Source organism: Rhodnius prolixus, unplaced genomic scaffold (genome assembly GCF_049639745.1).
Source record: "Rhodnius prolixus isolate KJV_2025 unplaced genomic scaffold, Rpr scaffold_4, whole genome shotgun sequence".
Classification (NCBI taxonomy): Eukaryota; Metazoa; Arthropoda; class Insecta; order Hemiptera; family Reduviidae; genus Rhodnius; species Rhodnius prolixus.
Genome location: NW_027411614.1, coordinates 12,387,440 through 12,400,673, shown reverse-complemented (window position 1 = coordinate 12,400,673; position 13,234 = coordinate 12,387,440). Strand labels below are relative to the sequence as shown.

The following is a 13,234-nucleotide window of genomic DNA, read 5'->3' as shown; positions in this document are numbered from 1 at the left end:
GCAAGAAATAAAGTTAAGAACGAAATAAACAGCATTCATAAATGGCTGTAGGTCTTGAATTTGTTATATAAGTATTGAATAGTTTTACCCTTTTAGTAAAGAATGTATGTCCTCATCAACACTCTGTGAGCAGTGAAGTATAAATGTAAAACAGTAAAGTATAAAAGTAAAGCAAAGAATAGGCGTTCGCGGAAGTGATCGGCAACGTTCGGATAACCAGATATGCAATATGAAGAAGATTAACTATAGGAGTCTGCCGTTCAAATATACATTTATGCAATGCAGTAGAAAAATATTTAATTAATTTTCTAATAATTTCCTACTAGTTGAAAATAATGGAGACATCATCAAACTAAGTTTACTAAAATTTTTTAGTTTGTTAGATTGTGGCCTATTTATTTTCTAAATCCCAAACATAATTTATGCTCACCTCTACCAAATGTTTTTTTGTACTGTTCGTTCCTCACTCCGATCTCCATACCATAGTGATACCATAATTCTTCCTTGGTAATCTACTTAATGGTATTATTTTTAGCACGATCGAATATTTTGTATTATGTAACCATTGCCAGACCTTGAAATAACACCATAAAACTTCTCTTTCCTTCTTATTCTTTTCTTGAAACCATTCAGCTAGATTAATTAGTAAAATAAAAGATACTCATGTTTTAATAAAGAGACGTTAATTCTTCTATAATAATGAGAAGAAAAATAACCTTGTTTATCCAATCAGTAAATTTTCTGCCTCAGAAAATATTAAAATAATGCTAATAAACAAAAGAACGCGTAAAAAAGTAATGTAAACTTTAAATGGTCACTGGCTTTTGTTAAGTTTGGAAGTATGTCTCTGGTAGTTTAGGATTTAGTCAGTCAGTGAGAGGGCGTTATTGTCCACAATTTCTCTAGAAATAAGTATGTTATCCTTACCATTAAGTCTTATATTATCCAACAACCTGTTGATTTGCTCATTCCGTACGAACCAAGGTGCTCCCAAGGCGTTTAAGATATAATTAGTCTGTGCACAGTTGTATACACGACTCCTAGATTAATAAGATTTCAGAAGTGTCCGTTGGTTAATTAAATGATCTCTGAAACAACTCCCTAACCCAAGATATTTGATGATGTTGTTTGTAAACTGTATGCTATTTTATTGATTAGTAAAACTATTTAACATATAATGAGAACTATTGATTCTGATTTAGACGAAATCAATATTATCAGATGACGATATTAGAAGTAATGTATTCGCAGATCTCGGATTGATTTAAATTTTAATTTTTATCAATAAAAAATGCTCCACACTCGTATATAAATTTCCGCTAAACGAATGGAATGAACAATATTAAACATAAAAGCTTACAACTGTGAAAATGGAAGTTTGAAGAGAGGGTAAGACTTAACTGTACGGAAAATTGTTAAAGATGCTGAATGGACCGACCAACCAACCAGGTGTACACAAAACGAAATGAACCGAATATAGTGAAAAGAGTGGAGAAACAGAACGGAACAAAGCCCACTCTGCTGTATTGTTTTAGAAACATCAACTCTCTTTTAAATGACTTCAGTAATTTTCTATGCAACTCTGCCTCATCATCATTTCATAAAGAGAATTTGCTTTTTTTTAACCAATTATTTTTCACTTGTATGTTTCATGAAGCAGTTATAAATATTAAATCAGAATGATTCATTTGTTTCCATTTATTCCTAAAAAAAATTGCAAAAAATATGTTATATTACCAACTAATTAACTTTTTTTTTGTTCTGCTAAAGGATATCTGTGAAGAGAGTCTGCGAATAAGTCAATTCCAACCTGGAAAGGTCTATTGTGGCTCCCTTAATCAAAAACTGAACAGAATGTAGATAGTAAACTAGAGTTGACCGAAAGGAAACCCAAGATGTTGTACCCCACATTCTACCTCTGCAGGCTTCTTGTGTTTAATGCAAGAGGTTCCAGTTTAAGTGTTATTTGATCGTAAAGTTGGGATAACCACAGGGACGACAAGATCCATGAATAAGGGGCTAATTAATTTCTCCATTCTGGAATTCAATCTTCTTTTTTTTTTTCAATTGATCACTTTTCACTTGTACAATGGATCTTCTAGATGAATGAAACATTGTACATTACATATTGAAATGTAAGGTAGCCGAGCAGTTAGAGGCGAGGTCCGCAAAGCTAATATTTATTTTGGTACTGAGTTCGATTCCTGGTCTACGCTTTGAATTTTACTTTAATGATTAATGAAAGGCATTAGGTAATTGGACGTTAAGTCCACCTGAAAATAAAGGTTCTACTTTACTTTGTTTATTAACATGAATTTAGGAGAGACTAATTTTAGGATCATTTTCTTAAAAATACTTTTTGTTTTGCCTACTTTTAAGTAATTTTGGAAAAATATGGCCTCAAACAGAATTAGAATTACCCCACTATTTTATACCCTGACAATTGAATATCAAAAGCCTGAGTTTTTAAATATAAATAATAGCATTATTTATTATGATGATGTTGCTGGGATAGGCAGCAACATCTAGCGGAGAAAAGAGCAATTGTTAGAGCACCATCAATATTGGTTTAAGTAAAAGATAACTTATATTTTAAAATAATAATACATTAATTAAATAGAGTTTACTTTAACTAAATTAATATCTTAAAATGAAATAATGGCATTTGATAAACTCGCAAGGGTCTAAAGATAAAGTTCATTGTAATAAGTCATTACTTGATTTACTAAGATGTATTTGTTTAATATTTTTCTGTATCACAAAAAAATTGAAAAATCGCACCACCAGGTAGGAAATCCATTGAAGAAGAAAACCAATAAGAGCCTTAGAAGTGGTAATTCTTAGGCTAAGTTACGCTTTGTAATTAAGGTAAGGGAAGATTCAATTTTCAGTGGACCCGCGATCCTCTACTCAAAGCACAGAAGAGAAATTTTTAACTTCTTATAAAAACAACGGAACGATTAGGCCAACCCAAGAGAGCCAAATCTTGTATTTGCCAGCAATCTTGAGGGAGCTAGTGTGTGGCATGGCCGTTGGTTTGATGTAGGTCTGCCCTAATGTAAGACGGCTCAATTGATTTTTTTTTTTCTTGTCCTATTATCAATTAAAAAAGGAGTACTATGTGTCTTCTTGTGCAGAAGCATGACCGCGTGGAGGTTCAAACTTTTAGGATCATAAGAGCTGATTCAGGGGTCCTAGGATTGAATTTAAAGAAATCCTGCCTGAAATAAGATTTATTTTCAGTTGAAATAGTCTTGATAAAGGCCATAAACAATGTGTGAATCCAAACGTTATCACTTGAGGAAAGACAAACTAAACCCATTTTTTTTTTTCTTTTATTGTTAGTAAATTTATTAATACTTAATCAAACACTTTCCAACATATTTACTATAGATGTGGAGGGACTAAGAAAACAGTATTTGTACAGAAATAACAAAAGTCATTGTTCATTCTTTAAAACTTATTTAACCAATGTTATCATCAAAACAGACAACATTCGCTTAGAAAATTATAGACAAATAAACAAGTAAAATATTTGCAAAATGATTTAAGCAATGAACATAATATTGTCTGCAATATGAACAAATATTTATAACGGTATTTCTTCTTCCATAAATAGAACTTTTAGATGTGTAAAAATGTCAACACCATTTCCCTTTTAGACATAAAATATTACAGCTTTGTATCTTCAAGATGCACCAAGAATTGACAAATATGTAAAATTGTCTTAAAATTATCTTCAATGTTTATTTTAAAAAATTGCTAACAAATGCATAAAAAGGTGAGTAAATGTGTACTGATAAAGCGATATGTTTTAGTAAATAATTAAAGTTTAAATTTCAGGTCATGCAGGCAATTATCAATTAAGCTTCCCTTAGATATTTAGGGTTTTTTTTTACAGGATTTTTTCTAAACCTTGAGATTTTCTCAGAACAATTACGCTAACGGAAAAAAAACCAACACAACTTGGACATCAATTTTATTCTGATAACCTGGGTTGGTTCTGGCAGAATACGAGGGTCGTTTGAAAAGTCCGTGCAAAGTCAGAGAGATAGCACTACTGGCGCGTAACGAGGTTATGTTTAGTTAGTAGCATCTCTTGGAAGAACACACACCAAGTTTCAGCCAGATCGGTCTATTTCTTTGTGTTTGGCATTCGTTTGAATCGAGGAAGTCGAGTGATTTTCAAAAAATGGACAAAAAAGAATTTCGTGTGTTGATTAAACACTACTTTATGAAAGGCAAAACGCCTCAGGAGACTAAAGAGAAGCTTGATAAACATTATGGTGACTCTGCACCTTCGATTAGAACAGTTTATTAGTGGTTTCAAAATTTTCGGAGTGGCCATATGGGCAAAAAGTGTCGCTGAACGTTCTGGACGCCCTGTTGAGGTTACTACTCCAGAAATCATTGATAAAATCCATGATATGGTGATGGATGACAGAAGAGTGAAGGTGCGTGAGATTGCTAGTGCTGTGGGCATCTCGAATGAACGGGTACATAATATTTTGCATCAACATTTGGACATGACAAAGCTATCCGCAAGATGGGTGCCGCGATTGCTCACGCTTGACCAAAAACGAAATCGTGTGAAGTGTTGCAAGGACGGTTTGCAGCTGTTCCAGAAGAATCCGCAGGACTTTAAGCATCGTTTCGTCACTGTGGATGAAACATGGATACATCACTACACTCCTGAGACCAAAGAACAATCTAAACAATGGGTTACCAAGGGGGAATCTGCGCCAAAAAAGGCGAAGACCGTTCCTGGCGATTGTCTTTTGGGATTCGCAAGGAATAATCCTCATCGACTATCTGGAAAAGGGTAAAACTATTACAGGTGCATATTATTCATCGTTATTGGACCGTTTGAAAACCGAGCTGCAAGAAAAAGCGCCCACGATTGGCCCACAAAAAAGTCCTTTTCCATCACGACAACGCACCAGCTCACACCTCAGCAGTTGTGGTCGCAAAATTAATGGAAATAGGGTTCCAACTCGTTTCACATCCTCCCTATTCTCCAGACTTGGCTCCCTCGGACTACTATTTCTTCCCCAATATGAAGAAATGGCTGGCGGGAAAAAGATTTTATTCAAACGAGGAGGTGATTGCAGAAACGAATGGCTATTTTTCAGACTTGGACAAATCCTATTATTCGGAAGGGATCAACAAACTAGAGCAGCGTTGGACGAAGTGTATAAGCCTAAAAGGAGACTATGTTGAAAAATAAAAAAGGTTTACCCCAAAAAATTAAGTAGTTTTTATTTTTGCACGGACTTTTCAAACGACCCTCGTATAACCAAGTGAGTGGCCAACCGTAAGTCTGCGTGCCGTAGAAGGCGACTAAGAGACCTGCTTGAACATTCCTAACCAAGCTGTCCCTTATCCAGAATCCTTGTCGCGGTTGCTTCTTATTACATTATCCAATTTTATATTTTTCTACCATCTCTATTCTTAAGAACATAAGTCGGGCACACTGACAGAACAGCTTCTGCACCACCAGGTGCCGATTTCTCCAAAGGCCAGCTCAACATTCCTAGCAAAAGCCTTATCTGCTGAAAGACCTAAAGAAAGAAAAGATGAAACCGGACTGATTAAAAGGCAACGTTCAGGCAGACACTTGGACAATTTAGGGAATTCAGTTAAAAATATATTTCCATGGAGTTAGTATTTAGCAAGTTTCTAGGAATACACACAGTAGGGTTCCATTTCTACTATAAATTATCTAGGCAACTGCATTTTTTACTTTTTTGTACCCACTTGTATAATACATCTTTGGGAGAAAACAGTCTCTCCAGTACCAATTTTGAGATTAAGACTACAGAATTCAATGGAATTCATTGCAGCGTACCAACTAAACGAACAATAATTATTATAGTATTCAAAGTTATGTGAGTTTTCACAAAATAAAAATAAAAAAAATTTCCACAAAAATAGATTGTAGTAACAATGAGCATGATGGCTGGCATTTCTAGATTTACTGATAATTTAAACATTGAACAGAATTTTGTTTATAACATTCTGTTTCTTCTTTTATGTGGTTTCTAATTTGGCTAGCCGCCACACATCAGTTCATCATCAATTGACTTAATACATTTTGCGAACATAGTTAAAACTTTTACTGCAGTCCGACAGTTAAGGGTATTTATGTCAGACACCAATTTTAGCTAGAAACGATGACGTATGCATTGCGCGCTCATCTTAATAATAATAATAATAAACTTAAGACAAATAAAACAATTAAATATTCACTTTTAATCATTTTGTAGTTAATTAAAGCTTGTATATTTCAGAAATTAGGATGTAACTAAAGTTTTTGCATTTCCTTTTGCTTTCTTCTTCTTTAATTTATAAGTTTTTTGACCAATAACATTAAATCAAATTTCAGTTTCCTCAATAGAAACCTGTCTCCTAAGAAAGAAGTTATTAATTAAGCTGAGCTGGTGCGAATCTAAAGCTCACTTTAAGAGTAAGATCTGATCTAAACTAAGAGTAAAATAAGAAAGGGAGACTTGGCCAATGACACAAAGTAAACAGAACTCTACTTAGAATATGGGAGAGAAAAGTGTTGTGGAAGATATGTGGCCCGGTATTTGTTAACGGCGAATCGGAAAATCCGCAAAAAGGAAGAACCCAAGAGACTATTCGGCGAATCTAACATAGTTTCTATTATCAAGAAAGGAAGATTGAGATAGTTTGGCCATGCTGAACGGATGCCTCATCATTGAGTACCAAGGAAAGCTTTTAAGCTCAGAGGTACTAGACGTAGAGGATAAGATGGTTAGATGACGCCGAAAGCGATCTGCTGAAGGTGGAGGAGATGGTGGCTAAAAGCCGAAGATTTGGAAGAGTGGCACTCTCTCTCTTGAGGTCCACGTCCAGGACTGTAGCACCACCATAATAATAACTCTCCAAACCCTCAACATGTCTTCACATTTTCAACACCTTAGCTTGTAGCCGAAAGCCGTGTATTTTCTAATTATGAAGTAAAATAGAAACATAATTATATTAATTAAATTTACTTAATACAACCATTAACAAATATACATAAAAAACTATAATAAATGATGGAAATGACGGTGACATTAATGAGGTCAGAAGTTTGTTAAACAACTCCCCTACCATAATCCAACCATTTAACGCATTATTTCTATCGCTTCCCACTGCTCTTTTGAAATCAATTTAATTCCGACTGTTTGTAAGTTTATTTAAATAGGGGGACGGTCCTAGTAAACATAATTTTGTGCCCCAACTTCTAAAACTATAATTCCAATTAGACTATCAATCAGTTTGAATTACTGCCAGTTTGATTGCATTAATGCTATAATTTCTTACAGATAAATGGGTGTTCTTTCCATCTTCTTCTCTTCTGAATATCCTGAGATAAAAACGATCCTATTAACGCAAAATGATTTATCGCTACCTATTATTAGGATAAATTACAATAATAGGATAAATATAAAAGATTTGTTATAACATATAAAAAGAATGAAAGATTGAAGAATGGCTTAAGAGATCCTAGACTGAAAATCAAGGAAGAAGAAAAGGCAGTTCCAAAAAAAGAGGATGGCGTCTGAGAAAGCCTCCACGGTTGCGGACTGAGAGACGATGATATCCAGGATAGATAGATCCAGTTGGAAGGTGTAATTAAAAGAAATACTTGTTTAAGAAGGGACGGGTGTTGGTCTAGTGGTCAAGACTGTGGCTTTGTAAGTGGGAGATGCCCAGTTCGAATCCTGCGTATGACTGCTTTTTGTAATGTTATAAAAAATTGTTTATAGTAAAGTATGAGCATCATATAATGAATGAGCATCATATAAAGTATGAACACCTACATTAATTGTGCTAGTTGGACGTTAAGCCCCGTCTGAGAAAATAGGTGATTACTTTACTTTTTCATTTGTTTGAAGATAACCTCAGTATAGAGAAACTCCTAAAAAGAAACGGTTTTGAGAAATGTTGGTTAGACATGGTCTATTTTGTCCAGAACTTTAGGATACAAATGTGAAGAAATTTGTGAAGGGTAGCTTGAGAATCAAAAGAAGAGATTCAATACAGTTGAACAAGATGTCTTGAAATACGTTTGTCAATTAGAATTATGACTCAACTGTATATTGAAATATATTATAATTATGTCTTAGAAAGGAAATTTCGTTTCTTCACGCCAGCATTCGCTTTTCATAACGATGTTTTACAATAAAACATTTGTTTAACCCATCAGTTGGGAATGTTGCACTTCAATTACACTGACCTTCCCCTAATCACAATCCCAATACTCGCACTTGTATTGTAGGTAAATACGCCTTGAAACCGTAAAGAAGCTGTAGTGGTTCATATTCTTAAATCTTAAAGTTCAACTCTATCGATACTACATAATGTTGCGTTTGATATTTTTAAATTGATTGCTTTCAGTAAAAAAAAAATGAATCTTTCTCGCACAAAAAGAGTTTCTGAGGAGATGAGACATATTTCTTTAGTTGTTCCAAAATGAACAACAATTAACATTATGTGATTGTATTCATTGACAACTAACAACCAGGAAGTTTTTTCATTATCGTAACACCATTACGTTTCAAATTAAAGTTGTGTTCCTTAGGCATAACCTCGAAACCGAGATGTTAGTTACCATTTGTTCTGTGTTCAACTGTGGAGCAATAGGGAATGTTCAGATTTATTTTTCATTCTTTAGCATTTGAACCCTTGATGTGCCTCAGACAAATGAACATGAAGATACATGTATGTTGAGGGTAGACACCGGCCATCAGGGATAATTTTTATTTTTTTCTGAATAGATTCCTGGATCTTTCAGGGGATAAAAGAATTAGGTTACCTGGGCACTAAAGTTAATACCACAAATAGCATCTATAGGAGGTCAATGAAAGAATTACAGCAGCAAATAGATGATACTTTATGAAGAACAATCTGATTAACAGGAGTCCAAAATTAATCTGTACAAAACCTCATTCTATCAACCTCGTATTCGAAAAAAAATCTTGGTCTAATGAAAGAAGGTGTAGAGAAAGAAAGGAGTATCAATTGTACGAAGATGCTGAAAGTAGAGAAGAAGACTCGCTGAGCAGATTGTGGTAATGAGACCATGCAGTAAGAATGAAGAAATATGAGGTGCCAAGAGAGACTCTGAAAGGAGAGCTGGGCACACCCAGGAAGGGTCAGTTACCTGGATGGTGTTTTTAACGACATGAGCAATCTGCTGGGTACTTGAAATTAGAGTGCAGCTAACATAGATAGATGGGAAAGACTCATTGGAGGAGGCCAGGACTTACCGAGGGTTCTAGTGGCACGGAGATTGGTCGAAGTGCCTTAGTAACCGAAACTTCTTGTTCCCAATAACTTGGCCAAGTCATCCAACCAAAGCATGCTTTCTTTTTCCGCCCTTCCGATTGGACAGTGATCATCGGGATTCTATCCCGTTCTATTTTCTCCAGATGACCCAAACTATCTCACCTTTTTCGCTTCCACTACTGTTCATCTCATCCTTCATATTCATTCTATCTTCCTCGGCAGAAAATTTCCCTTAAGATCTTTGTTACACAATTTTCTTAAAGATAGATTATTGTTTCGACGTTTTGGGAATCTCTGGTGTCCTTCGCTAATGGAGTCCAAAACGTCGAACCAATAAGCCCCAGCAAATGATTACAACGAAATAAATTTTTGTTTACTTAATGAAGTTTACAATTCATTTGTCTAAATTTTAATTATTATTTTACTTTAAGGCGCGTCAACATCTGAGGCACTGTCGCCCTCCGGACAATGTTTTCTCGTCACAGACAACACTGTCCATCACCGGACTAAGCTGTAAGAAGCTCCTAGGGAAGAGAACCTCTCCATCCAGTAGCTGGATTCGAACCAGTGATCTCCGCATGGGAATGTAATAGGCTAACCGCAAAGCTAATCCCTTCTCAATTCATGGGTGCCTCCGCGCCTAGAGCAAAAAAGTAGGTTGAACTGAAAGGCGAATGGTGAGACCGCGCACCGCATCTGGCCAGTCGTGTGTAATAATACGAATAAGAAATTGAATAAAAGAATAACGGTGAACGGCGAAATTTAGGGGCTAATTCCGTTGAAATGGGGGATGAAAAAAAGTTTGTGGGCACTAACCAAGAGGGACACTTTTTGATTCTTTTACCAGGTCAAGGATCAAATCACCAATAAAGATGCTAAATAAGAATCTAGTGAGAATGCTGTCTTTCTCTAGCTTCCATAAATACAATCTAATTGGCAAACTTTCTCGCATCTTGGATGAAGTTCTGTGTCCTTCCTGATTAGATGGCCATAAAATGCACTTCAGGTAGTAAGTGGCCAATGTGGCTATCCATACTACCGCCAATAGCGCACCATCATCCACCAGGAAGATGATTTCAGTTTTAAAGTTGAAGCTACTTTCTCCCAGAACACACCTTAACAATAGTTGATTATAATGTAAACAGTTACCACATCGCTTCCAGTATTTTCGAGAAAATAAATTAAAAAAATAAAAATAAACATTCTATAATAATACAATCTTAATATTCTAAGATTTTCCGCAAATTTGGAATGACAGCTCAACTCTAAAATCTCTCTCTCCACCTGGAAACTTCATCAAATAACTGTAACAACATGATCAAGTTTTCAAAAGGTCACCATTGTCGTAAATTCTTTCATCTTCAAAATAATTTTCATGATAAAAAAGAAACATAAAGGCAGCTTGCGTGAAACATGTCTGCAATAATTAAATTGATATCTTTTGGTCTGTCCTTCATTTCCTTCGTATAGCAGACAAATTAATGAAATTAATTTACTTTCTGTGCAATTAAAACTGGTGAGACTTAATTGTACAAATGGCGAAATTAAGAATAACATTAAAGTAACAAGAAAAACTTGAATGAATCAACTAAAGTATTTTGAATAAATAGTAGAAAGAGTATTGTTATTTAAGCTTTATTTTGGAGTTCTATTTTGAAAATAATATAAGTTGTAGAAAAAAATGTGAGACAATATTTAGTAAGATTTGTATGGGGACACCACGTGTTCGTGAAGCTGATACCATGGCAACCTCATATGCAGCAAACTCTCTTTTTATCCATGCAACAAATAAGCTTTTGCTTTAATTTTTATGCATTAAAAAAAAAAATAGTTATTCGACAATTAGATTATTATTTATAAATTAATATACCTTGAACCGTTTTTCACCAGAAGGCGGTACAGCATAGGGTATTCCTTTAAATTGGTAAATAGTCCTCTGAGTCCATAGGGTGATGTTGGTTGTACCCCTGATGGCACCAAGACCAGGTAAAGTAAAAGTGACAAGATTAGGATATACGTTCTCCGCTACTAAAAGGAGTACGATACATGTACTATGGAAATTGAACCTGTACGACTCCATGGGTCGGGGCCCGAGTCAGACTGTCTGAGTGTGTGCCTCTGTAAAGGAACATCGATTCCCCCACTACTCAACTATGTGTGGCTGTGTGCGCACAGAAGGGGTAAACAAGCAGACCCACAAATGCTCATACCAACGCACACTACATACACAAATAGGCGCTACATTCAAGTATATTTTGCACTAACACATACCGTATACTGCAAACCTGATTAAGGTAACATTACCTCACTTCTAGCAACCCTCTTTAACTTTTCCCGCTTCATCCATCCCAATCCTTTTTGCCAACTCCCATCCTGTACAGCAAAACTCCCCTACTGTGTCACCCCTATCTTGCAACTTGAATTCCAACACTTTTGGCCAGTAACAAACTCCTATACAAAAGTTTTACCTTGAAAAGAGTCAATATTAAACGACTTTACTTCTCCCCGGATCTACTTCACTTCTTCTTCTAGGATACAGCGTTGCTCTGCTATATCCTATACCTTCTTGGAAAATCCTTTCACGAACCAATTATCATAATTCAACAGCAACTTGGAAGATTGTCTAAAACAATAAAAAGAACTTATTACTCTTACTTTCAATTACATGATAGTATTATTTATTTCATTCTATAATTTAGTTATTCTACTAAAATCGTGAATAAAATGTCTTGAGAGGAATTTAGTTTTTATAAATAAAACGGTTTTTTTAAACTTTATAAATTCATCGTAGTTATAAATATACGAGTATATTTTTCAGGCATGGCGGCTCTACCTCCGATAAGGTATCGTGAACAGAGGAGATCGCTGCTACTTTACATAAAAGTCCTTCACATAAAAGAACGAAAATTAAACTCAAGGATACGAACCAAAGTCGAACCTAGTATACTACATCTTAGCGGGCTGATCCTCTAACTACCCTGTTACCTACGACTTCTCATTAAAACTGTCTGGTAGATAGTTATGTATAAAGAACACTTCATTCTAAACTTTAATCTATAACGTTACATACAAATCTGAGCTTGCCCACTTAGGACAATATTTATCTCGGACAATACATGTTTAGGCGTAAAGTAGGCTAACAACATTTACAAGTCTCTCATGAAATCTCGCCTTTTCTGTTAGCAATGGCATCAAATAAAGGTCAGTTCATAGCATTCCCACATTCCGATATTCCTACAGCTCAATCCGGTGTAAAAGTATTAGATATCGACAGAACTGTTTGTCTGACTGGAAGCCGGTAGCTTATCCGGGCGCTGGAGAGGAGAGGACTGCTGGCCGAAATGTTAAAACCGGCAAGGGCCGTTCAGACAAACTTGCTTCCTTTGACAGTTCTGTTGAGCAAGTCTTCACTTTGATCTTATTTCTTATTACCTAACATCATTGTTTTTTATCGATTTCCAATTCAACCTAATCGAACAAAGTATGTGTTAAGTATTGCCTAGTTTTTCTTGCAGGCTCTACGCCTAGCTAATTAATGTTAGGTAGTTTAAATAGAGTCGACTAGCAAACCAATTTAACTAAAATTTCTACAGTATCTATTAAATATAACCCAATCTTTATTCAGAGAATAAAACTCAGTATCACAATATTGTGATAACGGTAAGATATATATCTTAGCTTTGCGGGCTGAAACCTTTTATATTTCACAATAAGCAATACCTATAAAGTTAATATGTTTTGTGGTCAAGTTTGATTCCCAGACTTGGCCTTGGATTATTTAATAGTTGCTACAGAAATTTATAGTAAAAGTAGTTTTCTAGTCATCTCCGTCTACGTTATTTAATTAGGAAGTTAGACGTAAATCCAGCTCGAAACAACAGGCAACACTTTATACGATTAGGTTGGACTGTAAATTAAAAAAAAATAAAATAAA

At 35.1% G+C, this 13,234-nt stretch overlaps 1 protein-coding gene across 2 annotated transcripts in view; it reads right to left on the bottom strand.

Moving 5' to 3' along the window:
- The window catches only part of LOC141455550 (juvenile hormone esterase-like), a 42,049-nt gene extending 30,621 nt beyond the window's left edge, over window positions 1-11,428 (bottom strand). The window contains exon 1 of one of the 2 annotated variants that reach the window (XM_074130665.1): window positions 11,171-11,428. In XM_074130665.1, the coding sequence (XP_073986766.1) occupies window positions 11,171-11,380 (210 nt within the window). In that variant the 5' untranslated portion in view covers window positions 11,381-11,428. The remainder of the gene's footprint in view (window positions 1-11,170) is intronic. The other variant, XM_074130666.1, reaches the window with a different exon arrangement.
- Window positions 11,429-13,234: the final 1,806 nt, after the last annotated feature.